General features: G+C 37.2%; 1 protein-coding gene across 3 annotated transcripts in view; it reads right to left on the bottom strand.

The window, feature by feature from the left end:
- Kug (FAT atypical cadherin kugelei) overlaps positions 1 to 20,880 on the bottom strand; it is a 305,865-nt gene that overhangs the window by 32,782 nt on the left and 252,203 nt on the right. For all 3 annotated transcript variants that reach the window (XM_072896201.1, XM_072896212.1, XM_072896222.1), the window contains exons 4-6: positions 15,925 to 16,031; positions 15,497 to 15,701; positions 7,610 to 7,671 (exon numbers count right to left, since the gene is read on the bottom strand). In XM_072896201.1, the coding sequence (XP_072752302.1) occupies positions 7,610 to 7,671; positions 15,497 to 15,701; positions 15,925 to 16,031 (374 nt within the window). The remainder of the gene's footprint in view (positions 1 to 7,609; positions 7,672 to 15,496; positions 15,702 to 15,924; positions 16,032 to 20,880) is intronic.

Genomic DNA, 20,880 nt, shown 5'->3' with positions numbered 1-20,880 from the left:
TACCAACAAAGATGCATTTGCCAACTCTAAAATTTTGATGGAAAGTGTTAAATCATTCACCGATATAGTCTGAATTTCACACTATCAATGAGCTGAACACTCCTTTTTTTCATGTATATTGAAATCGACACGCTGTTTTTTTTTTAAATAATGAATTGAAAAATTCAATAAAGAACTGATTAAATACAGCATATTAGTTTTTTAACAAATAAAATAAAATTTAATAATATATTTTTTCAAACATTTCATATTTTTTTAGTACAGATTGACTATTATTTTCTGTAAACATTCTATATGTATGCGTGAATATAACAAAAATTGGAAATAAAAGAGACAGTATAACTACAAAATAAAACATCAAAGAATTGCAAATATTCGAAATACTTTTGATAAAATTGGTTTTATTGTATTTTCTAGATATATTCTTGTATTATATATTCTGTATATAATATATCATATTTCAATTTTATTAATAAAGGCAATTGTAATTTTTTAATTTAATTAAATAATTAAAAGATTAAAATGATCAAAATTGAAACTAACTTAACCACATTCTATGATGTTACCCATGACAATTTGCTCAAATTCAATAAAATTGCGAATTTGGCTTTGTTACGTATTATTCGCAGCCACAGCGTTCCAGAAGCGATTATATTCAACCGCAGGTATACTGCTATCGTGCCCACAAATTTGAAATTCCTCTCTAATAAGCGTATTTTATCAAACGCCACGCACACATGAACGATGCTGTGAAAAATACGTATTTAATCAGTTGGTTAAAGCAGCGAGCGGATAGAACTGTCGTTTAGCCACCAGTTAGGCATTGGAAAACGCTTATGGCAACCCTGCGAGATGGCTAAGTGGCTAGATAAACGTTGAAGGACGGCTATCTAAAATAGGAATAAAGCCAACTGCATCCCAGATGTTCCGAATATTTGCGATCCCTTGATGTCTTACTTTATAGATGCACTCCCTATATTTTTTGCATTTTTTTGTGCAGAAATTATCGATTGATCTTATAAGAGCACATTTAAAAAATATAGAACTATATAATTAAATAGATGTACCAAGTTTAAAAGTTTCCAAGAAGAAAATATTTTAAAAAGACTCTCTCAGTGTATGATATTTCTTAAGCTTTCTAACATTAAACATATTAACGAAATCGAAATTGATTTGGTATCGAGCAAAAACTTTCAAACTTTGCCGTAAACTTGCGATTTTCATTTTATCATTGGTACGAAGGAGCCGAGACTCCAAAGATGTTATCAGAGAAAGCATCGCGCGTAATTGCGATCGTTAATAATTGGAATTCCTGTCTGGAAGAGACCAACCGAAGGCGCACACGCCATATTGAACATCGGGACGCGATCGTGCGATAGTATTTCTTTTTTTCCTCACTCTCTCTCTGCGTTTAATCGTAACCGTAAAATTTATCTTCAATTAAGGAATGCTTCCTAAGGCGTGCAATTAATAATTCTAATTAGTATTACTAGGCGAGTATGCGCTTTATCTCCAGATAACTATCGGGTTTCCTCCGGAAACATTTCATCACGATAAACATCCAAGGATCTTCCATAAGCAAAGCGTAATTTCCTAATCGAAACCACGATCCGTTTCAATAATCAATCGCACTTCGACCGATTGCATTTTGATCTAAAACAACGATACAATGGTTCTGAGCAGAGCGCATCGGATTATCGGTTTCTTTCTCGCACGAATTTTTTTTACGACCGTACATATTTGCCTTGTATCTTGCTCTCCATTCGTTCGTATTATAATATGCGAAATATATTTGTGTTGCCTGTCTACCGTAGAGATTCCTGGATATTCATCATCATTATTTCTACCTATTCGCGAGCTCTTTTGCGCTGTGAGACGTAAATAGAAGGGACTGGGCAAATGAGAGTAACGTCGAGTATTAATTATATACCGTTTCTTCACGTAGTATACCATAAAAAGTACCTAGAGAGCTTCTTTTTTTTTTTTTTTTTTCCACTTCATATTTCAATGAGAAAAAAGTGAGGAGAAAATCAAATAATATTCCGATTGTTACACTCGTTGCAAGATTTAAACATTAATTTTCTTAATGTCAATGTAATTTATATTTATAGTAAAATGTAATTGTAAGATGTAATATTATTACAAAATTTTTATAACATTAATTTCTTCAAATATACGAAATTGTCAATTCGAGACTTGTGGCACAATTTCATAAAATTGAAAAAAAAATATATTATTTGTAGAATTGTGATTGTTGTATGTAAGTTTGATTATTATTTTCATTCATGCGATACAAAATATTTGCAAGTTTACCATACGCATATGGTGAGAATTCGAGATATTTTTGCATTTGTTTCTCTCAATGTTCTTCTTGAGATACGAAACTCCTTATTCCCAAGCGAAATACGAAAGACCGCCCTATAGGATACTACCCTATTGTTTCTCTGTTCCTTTGACGATGGCATCGCGCAGTGCTTTCTCATTGTCACGGTAACGTCACGTGCACCGAGACGGAAGTTTCCATTGCGCTGCAAGAAAGATCCAGACATCGAGAGTCGCGACGATAATCCTCACGACAGTGCACGAAAGACAGTAGGAAGAATGTCAATTAAGCGACTTCAGTGATGTTTCTGAGTGTCCGAGCGACACTGACAGTGATACGAAGGATTTCGTAGTAGAGGTAGAAAAGTGGAATGTAAAAAGTAGAGACGAGACATAGGGTGAAAAAAGATAATTTTGAGTTTCCTAGTTCTCTTTCGACCTTACGACCTCGTATATCGATTTTTTTCCTTCTTTCACATATTTTACAAATATATATATATATATTTAAATTCAATATTTAAAATTGCAAAATATAAGACGGGAGAGAATTATGGCGACATAAAATTTAACCTTTAACATTTATCTTTTCGAATAATCATATGCAGAATCAACAAGCAGAGATAATTAGATTCGTGCGCATTCATCTATGCGGGATAAATCATACGTTCGAGCATTAGTCATCCACGAAAAACGCTGAGCAAGCGCGGCATTTATCTCCGCGACGTACGAGGGGTTGTCGAGGAAAATCGGAGTGTATTATAACGCACCGAGTCCGAGCGGAAGCGTAGCCGTCGCGAACGTGCGGAAAAAAGGATCTCGCGTGAAGAATAGCGCCAAGGACCAATTCGTACTTGCCCTTATTAATATACGCGGCGCATAGTGAAAACGCCCGGCATGGCGCGGTGGCGCATTTGAAATATGTCCGCGTGCGTCTAGAAAAGGAGGTATATTTCTCGGACGACGGCCGGAGGAGAGCGTGAAAAATCGCGCCTATTAATAAGACTGCGGCAAAAACTTCTCGGTCGAGAGGGTGGTTAGCGAGAGGTTGGAGGAGCGATGGTTCGCGAGTCGCCGAAACTTACGCACAGCGCTTTCGTCGAGATACGACGTTATCGATCGCGGAATATTTTAGAGGAAAAGCGGCCGCGCAGAGGGAATAAGATTGGACTCAAAGAACGATGGAGGCCGAATTTTCATATTCGATGAAGTAAAAAGACTTTAAGTTTCGAAAATAATTAATAGTAGAGAAAAATAATGACACGTTCAAATAGAGAAAGAGAGAGAGAAAGAGAGAGAGAGAGAGCCTACAGATAAAAATATACCTATTATAACTTCTTTTATTTTTCATCCGAATCCCCTTTTTACTATTTTAGAAAGTAGGTAAAATGGGAAATTAAATAAAAAATTTGCTACGTCTATAAGAGCGGCACGTGAGCTGAAAATTGATTTTTGCGGGCTCTTTCTCATGGATTATCTATCGGTGACTTCGATTTACATTCAAGTACGCCCAGTCGATCATAAATTTCGATGAAATACTCTCAAGCCGATACTTCATGCAGTACTTAGTAGAGAGTCGACTGTCTGTTCTACGATAGTAAGCAACTTTCTGGCTTACTTTGAATATCAGAAGGAGCGCCTAAAGCGCACCTTTACAACAAAAGGCCATCCAACAAAGGAAGCTTGATGCGATCAAAAAAAGCGTCAGTCGATTTAACGTTATGTTTGTCAGTAACAGATAAGGGCCAATAAAATTTTTTAGCAAATATTAGGTATATGATTTTATATATTCGAAAAAAAATTTCTTCATACCTTTTATCACAATATAATTTTATTTCGGATTATTAAAATTTGATTTAGTTTCAATTCTTCAAATATTTAGCAAAGAAACATATATAATACGATCTATTGTCGTTACGTAAATTCATCCTATTGAAAGCGACATATTATCAATGTTTTAAATTTATCAAACACAGAAAATTGTATGTAAAAAAGGACTGGGCGACGCGAGATACGCGCGGGTAGTGGAAAAATGTCTCTTCGTGACAGAGCACAGCCATGAGGATGCAGTCGAGATCCGTAAATTATGTGTGGAATTATGTATGAAAAAGAGGGTCACAACAGTCGTTTCAGTTACATCGCAGCGGGTTGCGCAACGTCGGCCGACTTTTCGTGCCAAAATATTCTTAGCGACTGGCCTAGCGTTCGCTCTTTGACATCGGTTATACATATCGGTTAAGTGGCATATCGATGATAGATAAACGAGTTTGGCGAGCGAACGGACGCACCATAAAAAGGAAGTCTGACGATCCAAAAGCGCCGAATCTACGGGATATATGCCGCGTTTAGATGCGCATGCTGCCAATAACGCTATTTCAAGCCGATATCAATTTGGCCAATCCTTGAACCTACATACAGTTACAGTGACGATGCGATAGAGATGCTATTCGAAAATAAAACAGAGTTTTAACTAGTATAGGAAAAGAGAGGATCGAATATATTCCATGCGTCCCTTTTTGACTGAACAAAATACCAATAGAGGAATAAAATCCTATAGTTGTGCTATTGCGTGACGTGCATAACTGTTTGCCCTTAGATAGCTTTAGGTAGATTTTATTATATTCGAGGATATGTTTAAAAAAAAAATTGTCAGTTTCATAAATTCTTCCATCCGTTCCTTCGCGCATTCAACAGAATAAGATGCTGAATAAGCAATTTAATCCGCGCGATTGATAATGAAAGAGTAATCGGTAAAGCTTATCATAAAAGAAAACACTCTGTACACTCATTAATTATTCGCGGCGGGAAGACTTTGTGAAATTGCGCAAGTTTCCCCGCAAGGAGGTGGCAGGAGAGGCCACGGGGGAAGCGATCGTTTTCACGAACTCTTGTTTCTAGAGCCGAGACTCATTTAACTCGGTTACGAACACAAACACGCTGTTAACAACCCGCATCGGAGGATCAAAGCCTCTTAAAGTGATTTCCTGGTCGTGGTACGGAGTCGTTGGAAAATTCCTGTAATGATGTCTAATGAAATCAGACCCATACGAGGCAAGCTTAAACGTCAAAGAGTCTTTCAGTTTGTTCATTGTGTATTTTATGGAAAATGTCATTTATTTTGGAAAGAATTTTAAATGCTATCCGCTTTATTCGAGGTGTAAATAATACTAAGCTTTAAACAATTTTATTATGTATTGTAATATAACAAATATTAATGTAATAAATTTTTAAAATACAAGAAAAATACCGGATTCGCTGTGATTTTCGATATCATATGTATATAGCAGTTATGAAGTGTATTTAATTCGTTCAGTCGATGGAGGTGCTGAAAATTTAAATTGCACCCAACGTGCGAACGGGCGAGAACATGGCCATTAAAACCGATAACGTGCAATTTAATTTAGAGCGAGCGTATGTTCATGTTAATTACGAAACACTTTACCACCGTAATGGTCCATGCGTTCTTTTTTTTTTACATATTATCTAATACGATTTTACAGCATTAAAATCGTTTTAATTCTGAATAAATAAGGTACTTTTGAATACGTTTCAAAATAACGGATAAATTATAAAATACAAATTTCGTAAAATTTGTCCTAAAAATATAATGTCATAATTTCATATATCAAAGATATAATGCCGTAATGTAATAACATAAAAATAACAAAGTCCGCGGATTGCGATTCCTATGAAATTTTACGGACGATGTATAAATAATATACTCAGATATTATATATAATCACTTCGCTTTTTATTATTCTGAAGAAGAATGTAGAAAACATCATAAAATAGTTTCTTTTCCAAGAACGGAACGAAAGCAAGAAGCTCTATCTGTGATTTTATCTGCAAAACTTTCCTAAATGCGACAACGCCAAAGTGGTATCAAACAAGTAATGCTGGTATAAGTTTGTTAGAAACTGCAATAGAGCTGTAATAATACGCAGAGAAAGAGACACGTATCGTAACTTTCGTGATCAAGGTGAAACTGCGGAAGAGTCATGTGCGTAAATCTTTAAACTTACGGGATGACATTGTTATATACACGATGCCTCTCTCGTTTCGCTCATAATTACATTCATTTGTCGATTGTCAAGTTCAATTTGTCTTATCTTTCTCCCACTTTACAATCCTTTTTTTTTCTACTATCTTAACGCGGAAACGGTACTTTTTCAATCAATCTTGTTCCATCCAAAAATCTTATCCTCTTTTTACTCCTACATCTTTACTCTTCTTTCTTTCCGTCATTGTCTCAAACCGTCAAATTAATCTTAATTAATTACGATGCTGTAAAATTATGCTCCGGATGTGCTAGAAAACTCTATTAATTACGTTGAAATTCTAATAATGATACGCAGAGGTAGAAGGAAGACATGTTAGCAACTGCTTAGTCCATCAATCGCATTCACCTCGATTCTATAGCCACGGAAGAAGCCTTTCCATAAAATTGGCATCGATCTGTTCCTGCTTTTATCGTTTCGGGGAAATTTCAATGTCTACCACCGTACACGACGTGAGACTATCGTGCGAGTTCCTTCTTTAATCCTGATGCAGGTAGAAATTCTCCAAAAGGCTCCGACGACTTTCCCCGGAGAAATGTCTCGCTTTTGCCGTGTCTCACCCCAAGACCTTTTTTCTTCTACCATCTTAGCGCAGACCACTGTACCTTTTCAACTCGGTTCCATCCAAAGCCTCCTTCCTCTTCCTCCCCTCTGCTCCTTCGCCCTTCTTTCTCTCCGTCGTTGTCCCAAGCCGTCCATTCGTTTTCCAGTCTCTCTCACCCTCCTCGTTCAGGCTACCCCTTTTCTCACTCTCAAGTTAGCCTTCTCGCTTTTATCGCTTTTTGGAGGCAGCAGATTTTCCTCATTTTACTTTTCAATCTCACGAAAGATGTGATTTTCTTCCTCATTTCCACTCTGACAATATTGAGGGAGCGCCGTTGGAGTAAAAAGAGAGAGAGAGAGAGAGACAGAGAGAGAAAGCGGCACAGTTTTAGAACTTTGTCGACAGTATCATCGAGAAATGGAATACGAACGGATGAGCGAAAAGAGGAAGGGTGCGGCACACTAATCTATCTATCAGCTGTTAGCATTAGCGCCATTAGAGAATACGATTTGCTTTAACGACTACGAGCGATTAAAGCGTCGTTTAAACGTTGCCAACTGCAAAGGCACGACGCGTTTCGAATTCGTTTCTTTCTTTTAAGTTTACTCGCATTTTGAGCTTATTCGTAATTACATTGCTGCAAAAGAATTTGAGAAGAAAAATAAAAGTTCTCGCGCCTTGGACTTACCTCCAATACGTGTTCCGCTTGATTTTCGCGGTCGAGCTTCCTGCCGCTGGTGCTAATGAGACCTGTAACAATGAATGCAGAAGCAATTAGTAAAATGTTTGAGCATTAATAACGTGATAATATAACGATCAAAAATGGGATATCTATGACGACAAAATAGTAAAACGATGACCCTTTGCACGATGACTCTCCCTTCGATAAAATCCCACATAGTGGGGAAACAGAGGAGACCGGGGTAGTATTATATTCGATCTGCGGGTGAATAACAGGCCTTCCATTACAGAGACAAAGATCAGCCTGATGGAAACAAACTCGACGAAATTATAGTGTTCAGATTTTGTCATGCGGCGCGGAGTACTTCTCGTCTCTTTCAACCGCTGCAATAGCAAGCTTTATTTTAACGTCGAACGGATGTACATGTCTTTTATCATGGGCGTGGATTTCGCCCGAAAACTCAATTGAGCAAAAATTCGCGGATGTGAAGTTACTGACGTTCGAGAAAAATTCTTCCAATTTACTACGTACTTTTACGAGAAACGAATCAAAGAAGAACGAGCACTCGCGAATATGTTTCTAAATTTGGCTAAAATAAAAGATGATGCGATATATAAAGGATTTAATTAAGGAAATATAAAAAAGCATTTTTAAAAACACATAAGTACGGTATATAGAGTTTGTTTAATAGAGGTGAGCTGCGCGTGAAGCCTTCACAGAGATGCAAGCGCGACACTTCAACAAAGCGACACCGTCAAACAAAAAAAAAGGAAGCCATGAATAGCGAGCGCGCAACCGCGTTATATAAAGGCAGAGCGGCCTTTTTTTGTATTAGTCTTACGGCTTCCGGTGACGGCCTAGATTTTATATTACACCGAGAGCTGCTAATCGAGTTACAAGGAAGCCGTTGTCGTTCCGCTTGGAGCCACGCCGACAAGGCGTTACTGACTCTTGTAATTTTCGCTTTGCGACCCCGTTATCATCAGCATGGCGTGAATCTGAACTCGTACAACTGATACGTACGAAGCACTGCCATTAAAACAAACTAGTTTCACGTTTTCGTTGAGCCAAACGCCCCGTCGGCGTGCTAAAGCGTTGCGTAGGATAGGAGGATACCGTTATTAGAACTGCGGTAGAATAAAAATACAGAAACACGAAGTACGGAAATTTGAATCGTCTCAAATCTAATCTTCATTATTATTTAATCGAATTCGCCAGCAAATTGATTAATTGTTTGATTTTTTTAATTTCATCGACAATTTCGGATATAGCGCCTTTCGAAGGCGCATACGTTCTTCTCTAAATAGGAAGTATGAGAAGAGTATGAGGTGAAGACTGGAAAGGCGGGCGAAAATGGAGGTACCGCGATGGACAGGAAAAAAGGGGAATTGAGGGAAATGGCGTTCGATCGTGCCGCGAACGTACAAGCGACCCTCGGCGCTGTAGAACGCATTTAAATAATTGCTTTTCGTTTTCGTTCCTCACCCTCTGGATTGCGTCGACCCCGAGGGTTCGCCTCGGCCTGATAGGAATGCACACCCACGCATCCTCGCGCACGCGTCCTCGTGTACACGCGTGTTACTGCAGCAGCGTGTTTTACCGTGAATAAGCTCGGAATGGAAAATTTGTTATCGGAAATCAGAGTGTGGAATCAGACAAAATTATTTACGATATTATCCGCGACGCGGACAACACGATCGCATAGTATGGTACAGCGAATCTAAATGACACTTTCGACAAGCGTAACGATAAATTTATTTCCTCTCATGCGCGTATATCCTAATGAAGGACAAATGTTACGCGAGAATGTCTCTCTTGAAGCATCGTGGAATGCTCAACGGGATTAATATTTTATAACGATAATGAAAAATGTTGCCAAGGGTAACGGCTTCCGGAGTAACTTCAGCTTAAAAGATCGCTCGTTAAGAGAAAGTTTTATCAGGATTATTCCCTTATGACAAGCCAAAATTATGTCCGTCTTTCACGAGGCGCATTGTCGAACGTTTTACGAAATTTGCCTGCTGGATCTCGCGTCTGTGTGTTAAAGAAATTGCGAGTTTTTCATGATACGAATAAAAAGAGTCAAAAGGTTGATTTAATTAGGTCAGCACCTGGAGCGTTCTAAAAAGTCGAGACTTGTCGATGACATTTACAATTATAGATATATAGTATTTCCATTTCGTTAAAATAACGTGTAAAATTTTTACGAGGGCGAAAGAAAATATTTTAATATTTTGGCACAATCTTACCATTTTCTCTATAAAAATATCGAGATGCATTAATCAAATTTGAACTGAATCGTTTATAATAATAACAATGAGCCATCAACGATGTATGTATATCTGTGAAATAAAATCTCACATTTTTTTCATTTTTTACGTAATTAATAAAATTAGTCGAATATATACGCAAAGCCGTTTAACAAAAAACCTGGGATTTTTAAAAGCGACCGGCGGAAGCACGGGGCCATCAAAGCTTAGTAGGTTTAATTAATACCGCGTTTTACGTCCTATTTGGGGGCTGCTACATAAAGGTATATGAACGAAAGGGAGGAGAGGGGGGGGACATATGAAGGGAAGAAGAGAAGGGAAACATATTTTGCAATGTGGCAACGCATGTTACGCGTTAAAAGCGCGATTAACTGCGCGATTAGTTACACAGGGGTGGTATAACGATTACGATGCCAACGTGTCGTTCGTTCATTCGTGTAAGCTCGTTCCCGCGGGCGAGGTCGTATTACTCGCCCAAGATCTATCTAATCTAATTTTGTACTGTCGTATAACACTACCATTGTTCTCCATCGTCGTATCTTATGCTACGTGCTACTATAACTAGAAAGACCCGCGTTAACACTTGAGATATGCCCAAATCTTCTCACGTGTCGCGTTACGTTCTGTCCGAAATACATATCTCGCTACATGAATATACGACTGCTGTATTTGTAACTAAATCGTCAAAGACTTGAAAGAATGGATTATTTTTCATTGTCTTTATTTAAAATTCAAGGGAATGTTCGTGCCTTTTTAACGCAACACCTGACTGACTCCTCCGTGCATTTATGAAATTTTTATTTGCATGCACCAGGCTATAGTCTTCGATCATAAAACAACATACCGTCTCGCGCCACATAATAATGTTAATGAGGGCGGAGGAACGACGGTGTAATCATAAAGCATGTGCATGCGATATACCGTGACGCATTATTTCAGCGTGCATTCTAGGGCGCATGATAGAGTAGCTTTTTGCTAGTCTGACCTTTTCCATCGACATCGCCCCTTTCTCGCGCGACGTTCTGGGAGATTAAAAAAAACATCGGTCTCTTAACTTGTTATCGGGTGCTTACGAAAATTGATCGAAAGGCCGCGGCCGTAGATGATTGATGCCGCGCGAAATGCGCGCCCGGATGCAAAAGAGGTGACCGCGCGTAGCGAAAGCAGAGGGATGCATTAATCGGGTGACCCGGTGATTTAATTGCGGAAACGAGCTCCCGGCTGGGGCCGCTCTCTGCAAAAAGGCGGTACGCTTTTACGTCGAAGATTTTCCAATAAAAGCGGCAAAACAATGTTACAATTAAGTCGCGCGACATACCATGCTTTAGCAAAAACCACTGGTATAAAATAAAAAGAATAACCTCGAATAAATTAAAATATATAAATAAAAGAATTAAAATGAGAAGAAAATAAATTAGGAAATATATATGACGAAATTAATTAGAACCAAACGTATTATTTTGCAGTCTTTATTAGCATGCCTTTAAGCGAGTGAGATAAATTAAAGAAAAAATTAATTAATACTGTTAACAATTAGAATTTTATAGAAAATAAAAGAATATGATCAAAAGTCCCTAAATAAAACATGCAAAGTGCCTTCTTTTTAGTATAAGCAGAAAAGTTTCGATTTCCCGTCTGGCCGTACTTTTATAATATGATAATTACCCGTTTAATTGCACGATATATATGTATATATGTGTGTGTATTATAACACGGCGTGTTATAGCGTAACTTGTTTTGGCAAACAAAAAATATAAAAATTGATATTGTTGTGATTAATTAATCAATTTTATATTACATTGCTGTTGTCATAGATACTAGAATAGATATAGAAATAAAAACGGTTGTTTTATTTTAGTCTATTTTATACTATCAATAACACTATCCGACAAAAAAACATATTTTTTTCAAAGATCGTGTTATATGTTTTTTAGTAAATTATTTAGGTGTACCCCAAAAAATAGGCCTGCCCATAAAAATCTCATCATTTTGCAAAAATTAAAATTAACCCTTCGTTAGGCGCAATATCTAATAGATACAAATAGATATTATTTTAAACCATATTACTACACACTGCCATTTTTTTATCTATTATAATATTTACAAATTTGTTCTTTACTGTTTTTGACATATTTTAATGCCTGATATATTAACATAATGTTAAGACAAAGTTGTTTTAAGAACCAAAGAAAAATAAAGGAAAAATATTGCGCCTAACGCCGGGTTAAAGATGCAAGAAACCATGATTTTTGCAATCTTTGCGTATCTAATAAGTAACTTCTACTTTACGAAGATAATGCACAAACTTCCTGACAAAATCATAATTTACAAAAAATGATACTAAATTGATCAAAATAGTTTTGCTATATTAATCTATTAAGGCTTATATATGTAACCTGAGATAGTAAAAACGTAACTATTAGCTCTATGGTAGGTACTACCATAAAGGAAGATTTTTCATAAACAAATAATTGTTGAAAATAATTATTTATAAACTATTTTTTTAAAATAATTGTTACAGAAAAACTAATAATGGCGTTCGATTGTATCTGAAGAGATAAACACAAAATAGTTTTTGCTATCTCAGTTGGGTTACAAAAATTTTGATAACGTAATAAAAGGATTATTTAAAAAACGCCATTTTTTGTAAATTACAATTTTTTAAAAACTTTGCACAGTATCTTCGTAAAAGAAAATGTTTAATTTTTAATTTAAGCGTGATAAACCTTTCCATCAACGTTAAGTTACCGAGATACTTAAAGATTATGAAAATCATTTAATCTTAATTTTCTCAAAAAAATCTTGATGAGATAAGGTATTTTTACAAGCAGATTTGGATTCAGCGTACCCAAATTTACTTAAAAACTTATCATAGTCCTTGTCGGACAGCATAATTCTCGCATGAGTATTTACGGTAGAATTTTGTTATAAAGTTTAAAATTAATGTTACAGTCAAAATAAATTTTTGCTTTTATGCTAATTGGAATTAAATTAAAATTGAATATAATTAACAATCTATATTTCGCTGGTTTGTTCGCGATCATGCGAATTTACTGACTAGCTACAGATACAGTGTAACTAGATCCGAAATGGACTTTGGAGAACGCAAGCCTAGATCTTACGAGGAATATCACATATCCAGTAGTTTGTTTTAGTTCACGGTGAGGCTCCAAGCTATCGTATAATACCATAGTCATAGTTAAGAAAAACCGCGATCGTTCTATTACACGCACAACTTCCCGACAAAGCATAATAATACCAAGTAAATATGAACCTGTGTTTGCCGCAGAATAGGCGATACATCGCGTGGAAGTAAAGTAACGCAGGTATAAACTGTTTATATAGTTTTTGCTTAATCGATCATAATGCATAAAGGCGGATAATTGGATATAATCAGTCACAAGCTCACAAAACCGAATGACATCGATAAACAATGCGTTTATAATAATCCCGCCAGACGCGCGAAAAGGGAGTTAAGCACAATCGATCCGCAAAAAAATCGATACTTCTTTCTTTGGGTTCGGCGGAAACCAATTTAGCCGATGTTACATGAAATTTGGGAGTTATCTACCCGTTGCACTACGCGCACTAATTGCTGTTGCTGGGAGGTTGTATCGCCGTTGGGGTGAAACCGGGGACAGAACTCCTCGGCGTTAATAGTTTCCGGTAGAACATCAAACTAGCGAGATATATGATATTTCGTTGTTTAACAATCGTTGTTTAACAGCTTCGGTTTCACACTAATAACTTTAGTTTTTATACATATGGATCTGTCTATATTTTACTAATAATAATAATAACTTGAAGTGCACAAATAATATGTGTATAAAGAAAAGATAGAATTAAACAAAATGTGTCGCATAAAAAGCAAGGCATCAATAATAATGCTTAAAGCCACAATCTATATTTTATAATATATATAATCTATAATTTATAATTTTATAACAATATAGAATGCTGAAAAATACTCTATATATTAATATACATATATAAAAGAATATCTAAATATTCGGTGTAACATAACATGTAACTTTAATACGATGAGAGGAAAAATATTGATGATTTTTTGATAGATTACTTCATTTGTTTTATATAATTTAATAAAATAAATTAAATTAAAAAAAAACGATGAGAGTAAATATAATTATTGTAGCGTAAATGAATATTGACTTTTCGCGACAAAAGTTCTCGATAATAGCTATGTCAAAAATACAAGACTCATGTACAAGCGTTATTTGATCGATAAGAATCTAACAGCATTTGTAACTGATACGATTGATCGATTATAATCGGTTATAATCAAATATTTTTGTTTGACACATAGCGAAGAGTGACCGCAGTATCGAGCGTGTTCCATCCCTCTTTAAGGCACGTTCGGCCGAATACTTTTTTGATTTTTTTTGCTTCGTATGTGAAATACACGGTGACCAGCCGGGCCAAGTTTTGCACAATCCCGCACATTAAAAGTTTCTTGGATAGATAACGCGTAAAGGGGATTGGCCAGCTGGCGAAGTGGAAGTTTCCGGGATTGGCCGACGACGATGAATATAAATCAAATGTCGGCTGACTTTTTCCATTGTGAATCATCTCCCAGTATAACTGACTCTCATTTTGCGTACTAATATTGATCGCAAACGACTTTCAAAGAATGCAGAATGTCCGTTGTTTGTGAATGCCTGGCTGGATGCCAGCAGAAATCGGTATAATCTCGATGAGTTCAGATTTGGATTACATAAACGGAACTTTAATATCTATTTTAATAAACTTCTCTCCCTTAGTATTTCGATCGCTTTAAAATCTTTATTTCATAACTAACTTTACACAGTATTTCTTTTTACATAAGCTTCAAGTATTAAAAAAATTTAGATTTCATCTGTTGCACGTTACTTTTAGTTTTTACCAATTTCTGTTCAGACATATAATTCATATATATTATTTCGTCACATTAAACAGCATAACTGTCTGTTACGTTATTTATGGAGGTTCTAAAGTTACAAAGGCATGACGTTGTCCTAGATCTAACGAGCTTGCGAGATAGGCACTCTCATCGTTTTATAATTCCCGAGCGTCTCACGCGAGGAGAAACGCTAAGCGAAACGATAAAGGGACTGATGAATATGGATCGACGTTCGATCACTTGAATTTGCATGCACAGCCAGGTGAGGCAAGAACAACGTATCTTTAGACGCGCCTATATATCGACGGAATGCATTATTACGTCTCGTTCGTGAGGCACGTCAACGGAATAAAGATGGATCGCGCTTTCCCTCTTCTTTCTCTCTATCTGTCGAAAACATAATTTTCTATACTATCAATAGCACAGAACCATCAGTGATACGTATTGCTAAATCAGTCACGAAGAATCGATATCTCGACCTATCCTTCGACTGGATGGCCGCTAACGAAGATGAAGATTCGTTGTGATACTCCTTTCACACGGAAGCAACCAATCTCCTGGTTCCGCGTAACGGATCTATTAAAACTCTCGTCCGGCGAAATTGAGCTCATTACTGGCTGCTACCGGGTGTGGCTAAAGACCCGTCATCCTGATCCAGCTACGAGACCGTATTATTTCACCGCTGATGCGATAGGAGCCGCGGCGCGCCGAGCTTGGAAGACTTACCGGTGGTGGAGTTGATGAGAAAATAACCCTCCGGATTGCCGCTGCTGATGGTGAAGACGAATTGCTGGGGCGAGACGTCGCGATCAAAGGCGCGGATCTGCAGGACGCTCACGCCGGCGGGCGAGTTCTCCGGCACGGAGGGATAGTAGACCGGAAGTTCGGTCAGCGGCGTGTTATCGTTCTCATCCAGCACCTCGACATAGACCTATACACGCACGGAAAGTCGTCTATGAATCATTCGCTAAATAAAAACACGTGTGAAATTTATATTCGCGATCGTAAGAAAAAGGTAAAACCATTGCAACGTTTATTTATAATTTTTACATTACCACGATAATATTCGAATAAATTTTTGATTTTTTTTTATATTTACTCTATTTTATTGTACGTATATTTTTTCAGATTTTCGAAGATATTACGAAACTTACTTGCAGACTAGAGCTCAGCGGAACCACTCCATGATCCTGGGCATAGACCGTCAACCAGTATCCCCTTTTTGTCTCGATGTCAAGTACCGTCTTGGTCCTGATGTTTCCTGCAATAAATATAGAATCATACAATTAATTCTCGGAGAATGTGAACACGGCGTGCAAACGAAATACGTCAAGATAATATCACTCGATCATCTATCTTTTAATAATTTTATTAAAAAAAAAATTTTCAATTTTCATTCCACTGTCTTGCATAATGAAATATATCGCAGGTGTGCGCCAGTCAGGCGGCTTTTGAAATCAATATTAAAAATGCGAAATAAAATCGCGAGACCTCTTGCACCCTGGCGTTCGATATTCGCGTATCGAGATTCGAAACGAACGAAAGGCGGCCGGTTGGCGAACGGAAAAAAAAGAGGGCAGCAATATTTATTTCTCCACCTTGTGCAAAGTGGTCAGCCAGAGAACCGACAGGTATGCACGTCATCACGCATATGCGTGTACACGAATGGAGCGCGCGCGGACAGCGCAAAAATCGAACCGCATTCCTGGCGTTAACACAAGTCGGCGCCGCCACCGCTGTTCCGCGGCTCTTCGACTCGGTTTTTTGCCATGAATTCGCCGGATGCAATGGCGGTTTCTTGCGCACGACCGATATTCCGCGTTCCGCGCTTCTCCTCGCGGTTTGTTTAATCATCGCCGAGATTAAAGAACGACGGTATAAACGCGGCTGAGCACCGAGGATGCCCGATTACACCGTGTTCGTTTCCCGCGGCGGGAGAAGAAGAATCATAAAAGCCGTGGCCTCTGCTTACGATTTGTGGCGTCGATAATCAACGTCTTCCTCTCGTCTCTCCGCGAGGTTTCGGCCGCTACGTAATTAACGAGACATCGAACTCGACCACGTTTCATCGATCGTCGACCGGGATAACGGACGCGATATCGTCCAGCGGGGCATTAATTAATGGACGTTAATTAGAAATCCAGGTTTCGTAAGGATCGCTGCCGTGAATCATAAATTGTTCCGCCGGATGGTTTTACCCACGCTCGTTTCTCTCTGCGCGTGCAACTTTATACACTCGTATCACGGTTGCGAACGCGCATCTTTGAAAAATGCACGCCGAGCCTCGTGTTAAGCGATGATATGCAGGGCGGTTTTGTTGCCGCTTTTTCCTTGCAGTTTCCGTGCATCGCGTGCACGCTCAAATCCTAGCTGTAGTTCTCGTTGCAGACTATCCGTCTCGAGTTGGCGCACATGACAGAAAAAAAAATATATATATATATATATATATATATATATATATATATATATTTTACAATTTTCTTTGTGTTGTAAATCACATATATACATCGTTCGTATAATTCTTTAGGAAAACGTTACATCACGAATAAAATATATTTTGCTATGCGCTATTTATTTAATGTTATTATCATAAAAAAATACGATTTCCTGTGATTTTAAGCGGGGGCGAAGAATAAAATGGGCTTCTCGATTAGTTGAATATACTATGGAAATTGTTAAATCTTAATTAACCGCAAATGCACATTGCCATATACATGTATATAATGCACTGTACTGCTATATTTCATTTCTCCCCTGTACCATCGTTACCTTCGCGTTACGTGCCTCTTCGTTCAAAGCAGATGAAGACACGTGCAGTAGTGCTTAATAGCGAGCGAATCGGCAAACGCATTAAAGTTAGTACCGTAAACGCGACTTATATACAACGTTTTCCGTCGTCATATAACGGGAAAACTCGGATAGTGGAAGAACGAGCTGGCAACATGACTCTGAGATTACAAAAATGAATTTTCTCGCAGTCTATGCCGTAATTTCTACCAAAGAAAGAACATCCGGTGGCCCGGTTGTCTCGAGAAACAATCTGCGGCGATACGAAATGTAAATTTTTCCAAGAAGCATAGCTTGTCCCTTCTTGTTTCAATAAAATTTGCGCAAATAAATATTCATTAAATGTTTAACTTCTCATGAATAACGCAAGTACTATAAATTGAGAAGAATGTTAGTTTACAAAGTAATTTCTCGGTTTGCGGAATATATTTTAGCATTTATTATATTTGAAATTGCGCGGTTCGATATTTGCAAAGAAATATTCGAGAGATGCTGAAATGTACACGATAGGTAAATAAGGTAGATAGGTAAATGAGGTACTTATATAGAGTGTTCTGAAATTTAACTGACAAACTTCTAGAATGTGCTCGATCTAAGCAAAAAAGTTTATATACACTATAAGACTATTTTGCTCAGTTATCGAGATATAGACAGTTTTAATATTTAGGGTAACACATTGCGTATCTAATGGAAACTGATACTTTGAGCGAGGTGAGACCGGGGGCTGTTGTCAGAACTTTGCGTTACTGATAAGAATTAAATTCTTCATATTTTGATAATTCAGTTGAATTGATCTATAGTGTAAACTTTTTAGTTTAGAAGGACTTCTAGAACACATTCTAGAAGTTTGCTGATTAAATCCCCTGTATATATCGCGTACTGATAACTTTGGCAAAGAGGGAGAGGGATGAAGAAAATTATTTGTTAACAAATATTTCGTCGCACATATCCACATCCGTCCGCAATGCAAGCTGCGAAACGCAGTCACGTTGTATTTCAATCGTATCTCATCACGGTGGAGCACGTGGATACGTCGGCAACTCTCCCGAGTTCCTTCGTGCTCATCCATCTGTTCAGACAGCTGATGAAGGCGCGTGTAGCGTTTAATAGCGCGCCGAGGATCGTATTTAATGTGTGCTTGCACGAATTGCAAGAAATTCCCGCGATGCGTGATAAGAGCGAAATACAGCGACACATTATAATATTTATATGGTTATTAACGAAATATTGCAAATTCGCAAGTTATTTGTCGTACTTTGCAATTACATTGGAAATATTAATGATCGCGACTCTCGCAACAATTTTTATGTGTGTAATAAAGAAAATTAAAAGGACAGCAATAAAATGCGTATCACATGATGTTTCTGCAAGATGTCTTATCGGAAGTTGTTGATACTAATTAGCTATCATTTTTAAACGCACATAGAGAAGAAAAATAAAATATCTTCTAACAGAAGATTTGACAGTTTTATTTATATATATATAGATTAAATAAAGACAATCGGAGATATTTTTAACATTTAATAAATTTTTATAAAACTGTCAAGACGACAATCTTAAATCACATATATTTGAAGTGCACACCAGTAAAATTAAAATCAAATAGAAATCAAATCTCTTTCGGAAATTAAAAAAACTTAAGTAATATCTTTTTTGAAACGTCATTCAAACGACTTTTCTCACAACTCTAGTCAATTTTCTTATTTTAAACTGTTCAAAAATATAGTTAAAAAAAATATCAGTAAAATTGTCGCTATTAGACTGCTTTGATACATTATTATTAAGTAATAAAAATCATTGATTGTTTTTATTTTATAAATACCTGCCAAATATCCTGTCAAATATATTAAAAGATATTTTACTTTTCCTGCTCCTTATGAACATTTAAAAATGATCGCCGATTAGTGTCAGCAACTGCTTATGAGATCTGTAGCGATGTGTATCGTGTTAAGAGAAAAAAGGAGCAGTAATCGCGACAGAGCCGGTTAGTGATTTTTCGTCGCGCGAAACTTTTTCAGCTCGGTAAGAACTCGGTGTCGTTTAGTGCTGCACGAGATCATGAAGGAGCCGCCGTCTCATCGAATGGCTACGGCATTCGTTTCTGGCGCGACTTTTCCGTTCTTTGTTCGAGTAAGGACAAAACTGCTTGGCGGAAACGGTCGATGGCTTTCCGAATGGAGAGCGTGCTACTGTAATCGAACCTCCGTTTAATTTTTGGCCTTTCATCGAATCTTATCCGTCCTTCATCCATTACTCTCATCTTCCCGGAGAAATTTCTCCGAGTCTTGACGCGGCCTCGCGTCTGATCGTTAACCTAGATTCGTTACTATATCTTCGGTATCATCTCGTTGGCAATACGCGCTGTGAACGTTCGCGAACCGTTAACAACGACTATCGTTCTCTCGACTGATGATCATCGTTGAGAGATGATTGATGCTCGATCGGATATCAGGGATTAATGAACGCTTGAAAAGCTACAGCGCGAAAATTGATTATACCAATTGGAGCTTTATCTATTTCGTTGTTAGCATTGAAGATAATGCTACGATTCATCAGAAATGTTTTAATTTTATTTAGTACGTATAATATCAGGAAAAGATATAAAGTAACTACTATAAGTTGAAGATAGCTCCGACAGTCTTGACCTATAAACGTTTAAATACGATCTGTTTGAGGTATTAAAATCTCTTTATGTATATTGAAACGATCGCACTATCTTTGTGACACCAGTATTAATTAAATTATACTTTAACGGATTTTAAATGCGACAAAGTTTCACAGATTTTAAACGCGAAAAATCAGAGTTAATAGAGAAAGTTGAGAAATAAAGATTCTTGAAATATATTTTTTTAAAAAAGTTCTTTTACTATCATCCATTTTCTCTCAATTTCAGCGCAAGAAAATTAGATCATATAAGTTTTAACATTTCGCGAATGAACATAGTATGAAAAAATTCGGGCAAATTTTACATGCTATAATATGTTATCGCTCTAAACTAATTTCGCATATTGCTTGTGCGTAGGAGTCGCACACATTTAACGAGAATGTCGCAAAAAAATACAAATCATAAATCACGAGTGTATAAAAGTGGGCCACTAGAAACGAAATTGCGAGATATATGTGCCCGCTCGACCGGATTTCTCGGTACGCTCGCGATTCAGATTGCCGACAGCATATCGTCAACAATTCAATTGAAATGCGTTTTCGTGGAAAGCTTTTAACCATTAGATTCGAATAACGATACACGTATATAAAGGGACAATATACTTTTTAAATTTTGATTGAAGTATAATGTTAAGACGAAAATGAAGATAGCAGTATTT

Source organism: Anoplolepis gracilipes, chromosome 1 (genome assembly GCF_047496725.1).
Source record: "Anoplolepis gracilipes chromosome 1, ASM4749672v1, whole genome shotgun sequence".
Classification (NCBI taxonomy): Eukaryota; Metazoa; Arthropoda; class Insecta; order Hymenoptera; family Formicidae; genus Anoplolepis; species Anoplolepis gracilipes.
This window is presented reverse-complemented; position numbering and strand designations above follow the sequence as displayed.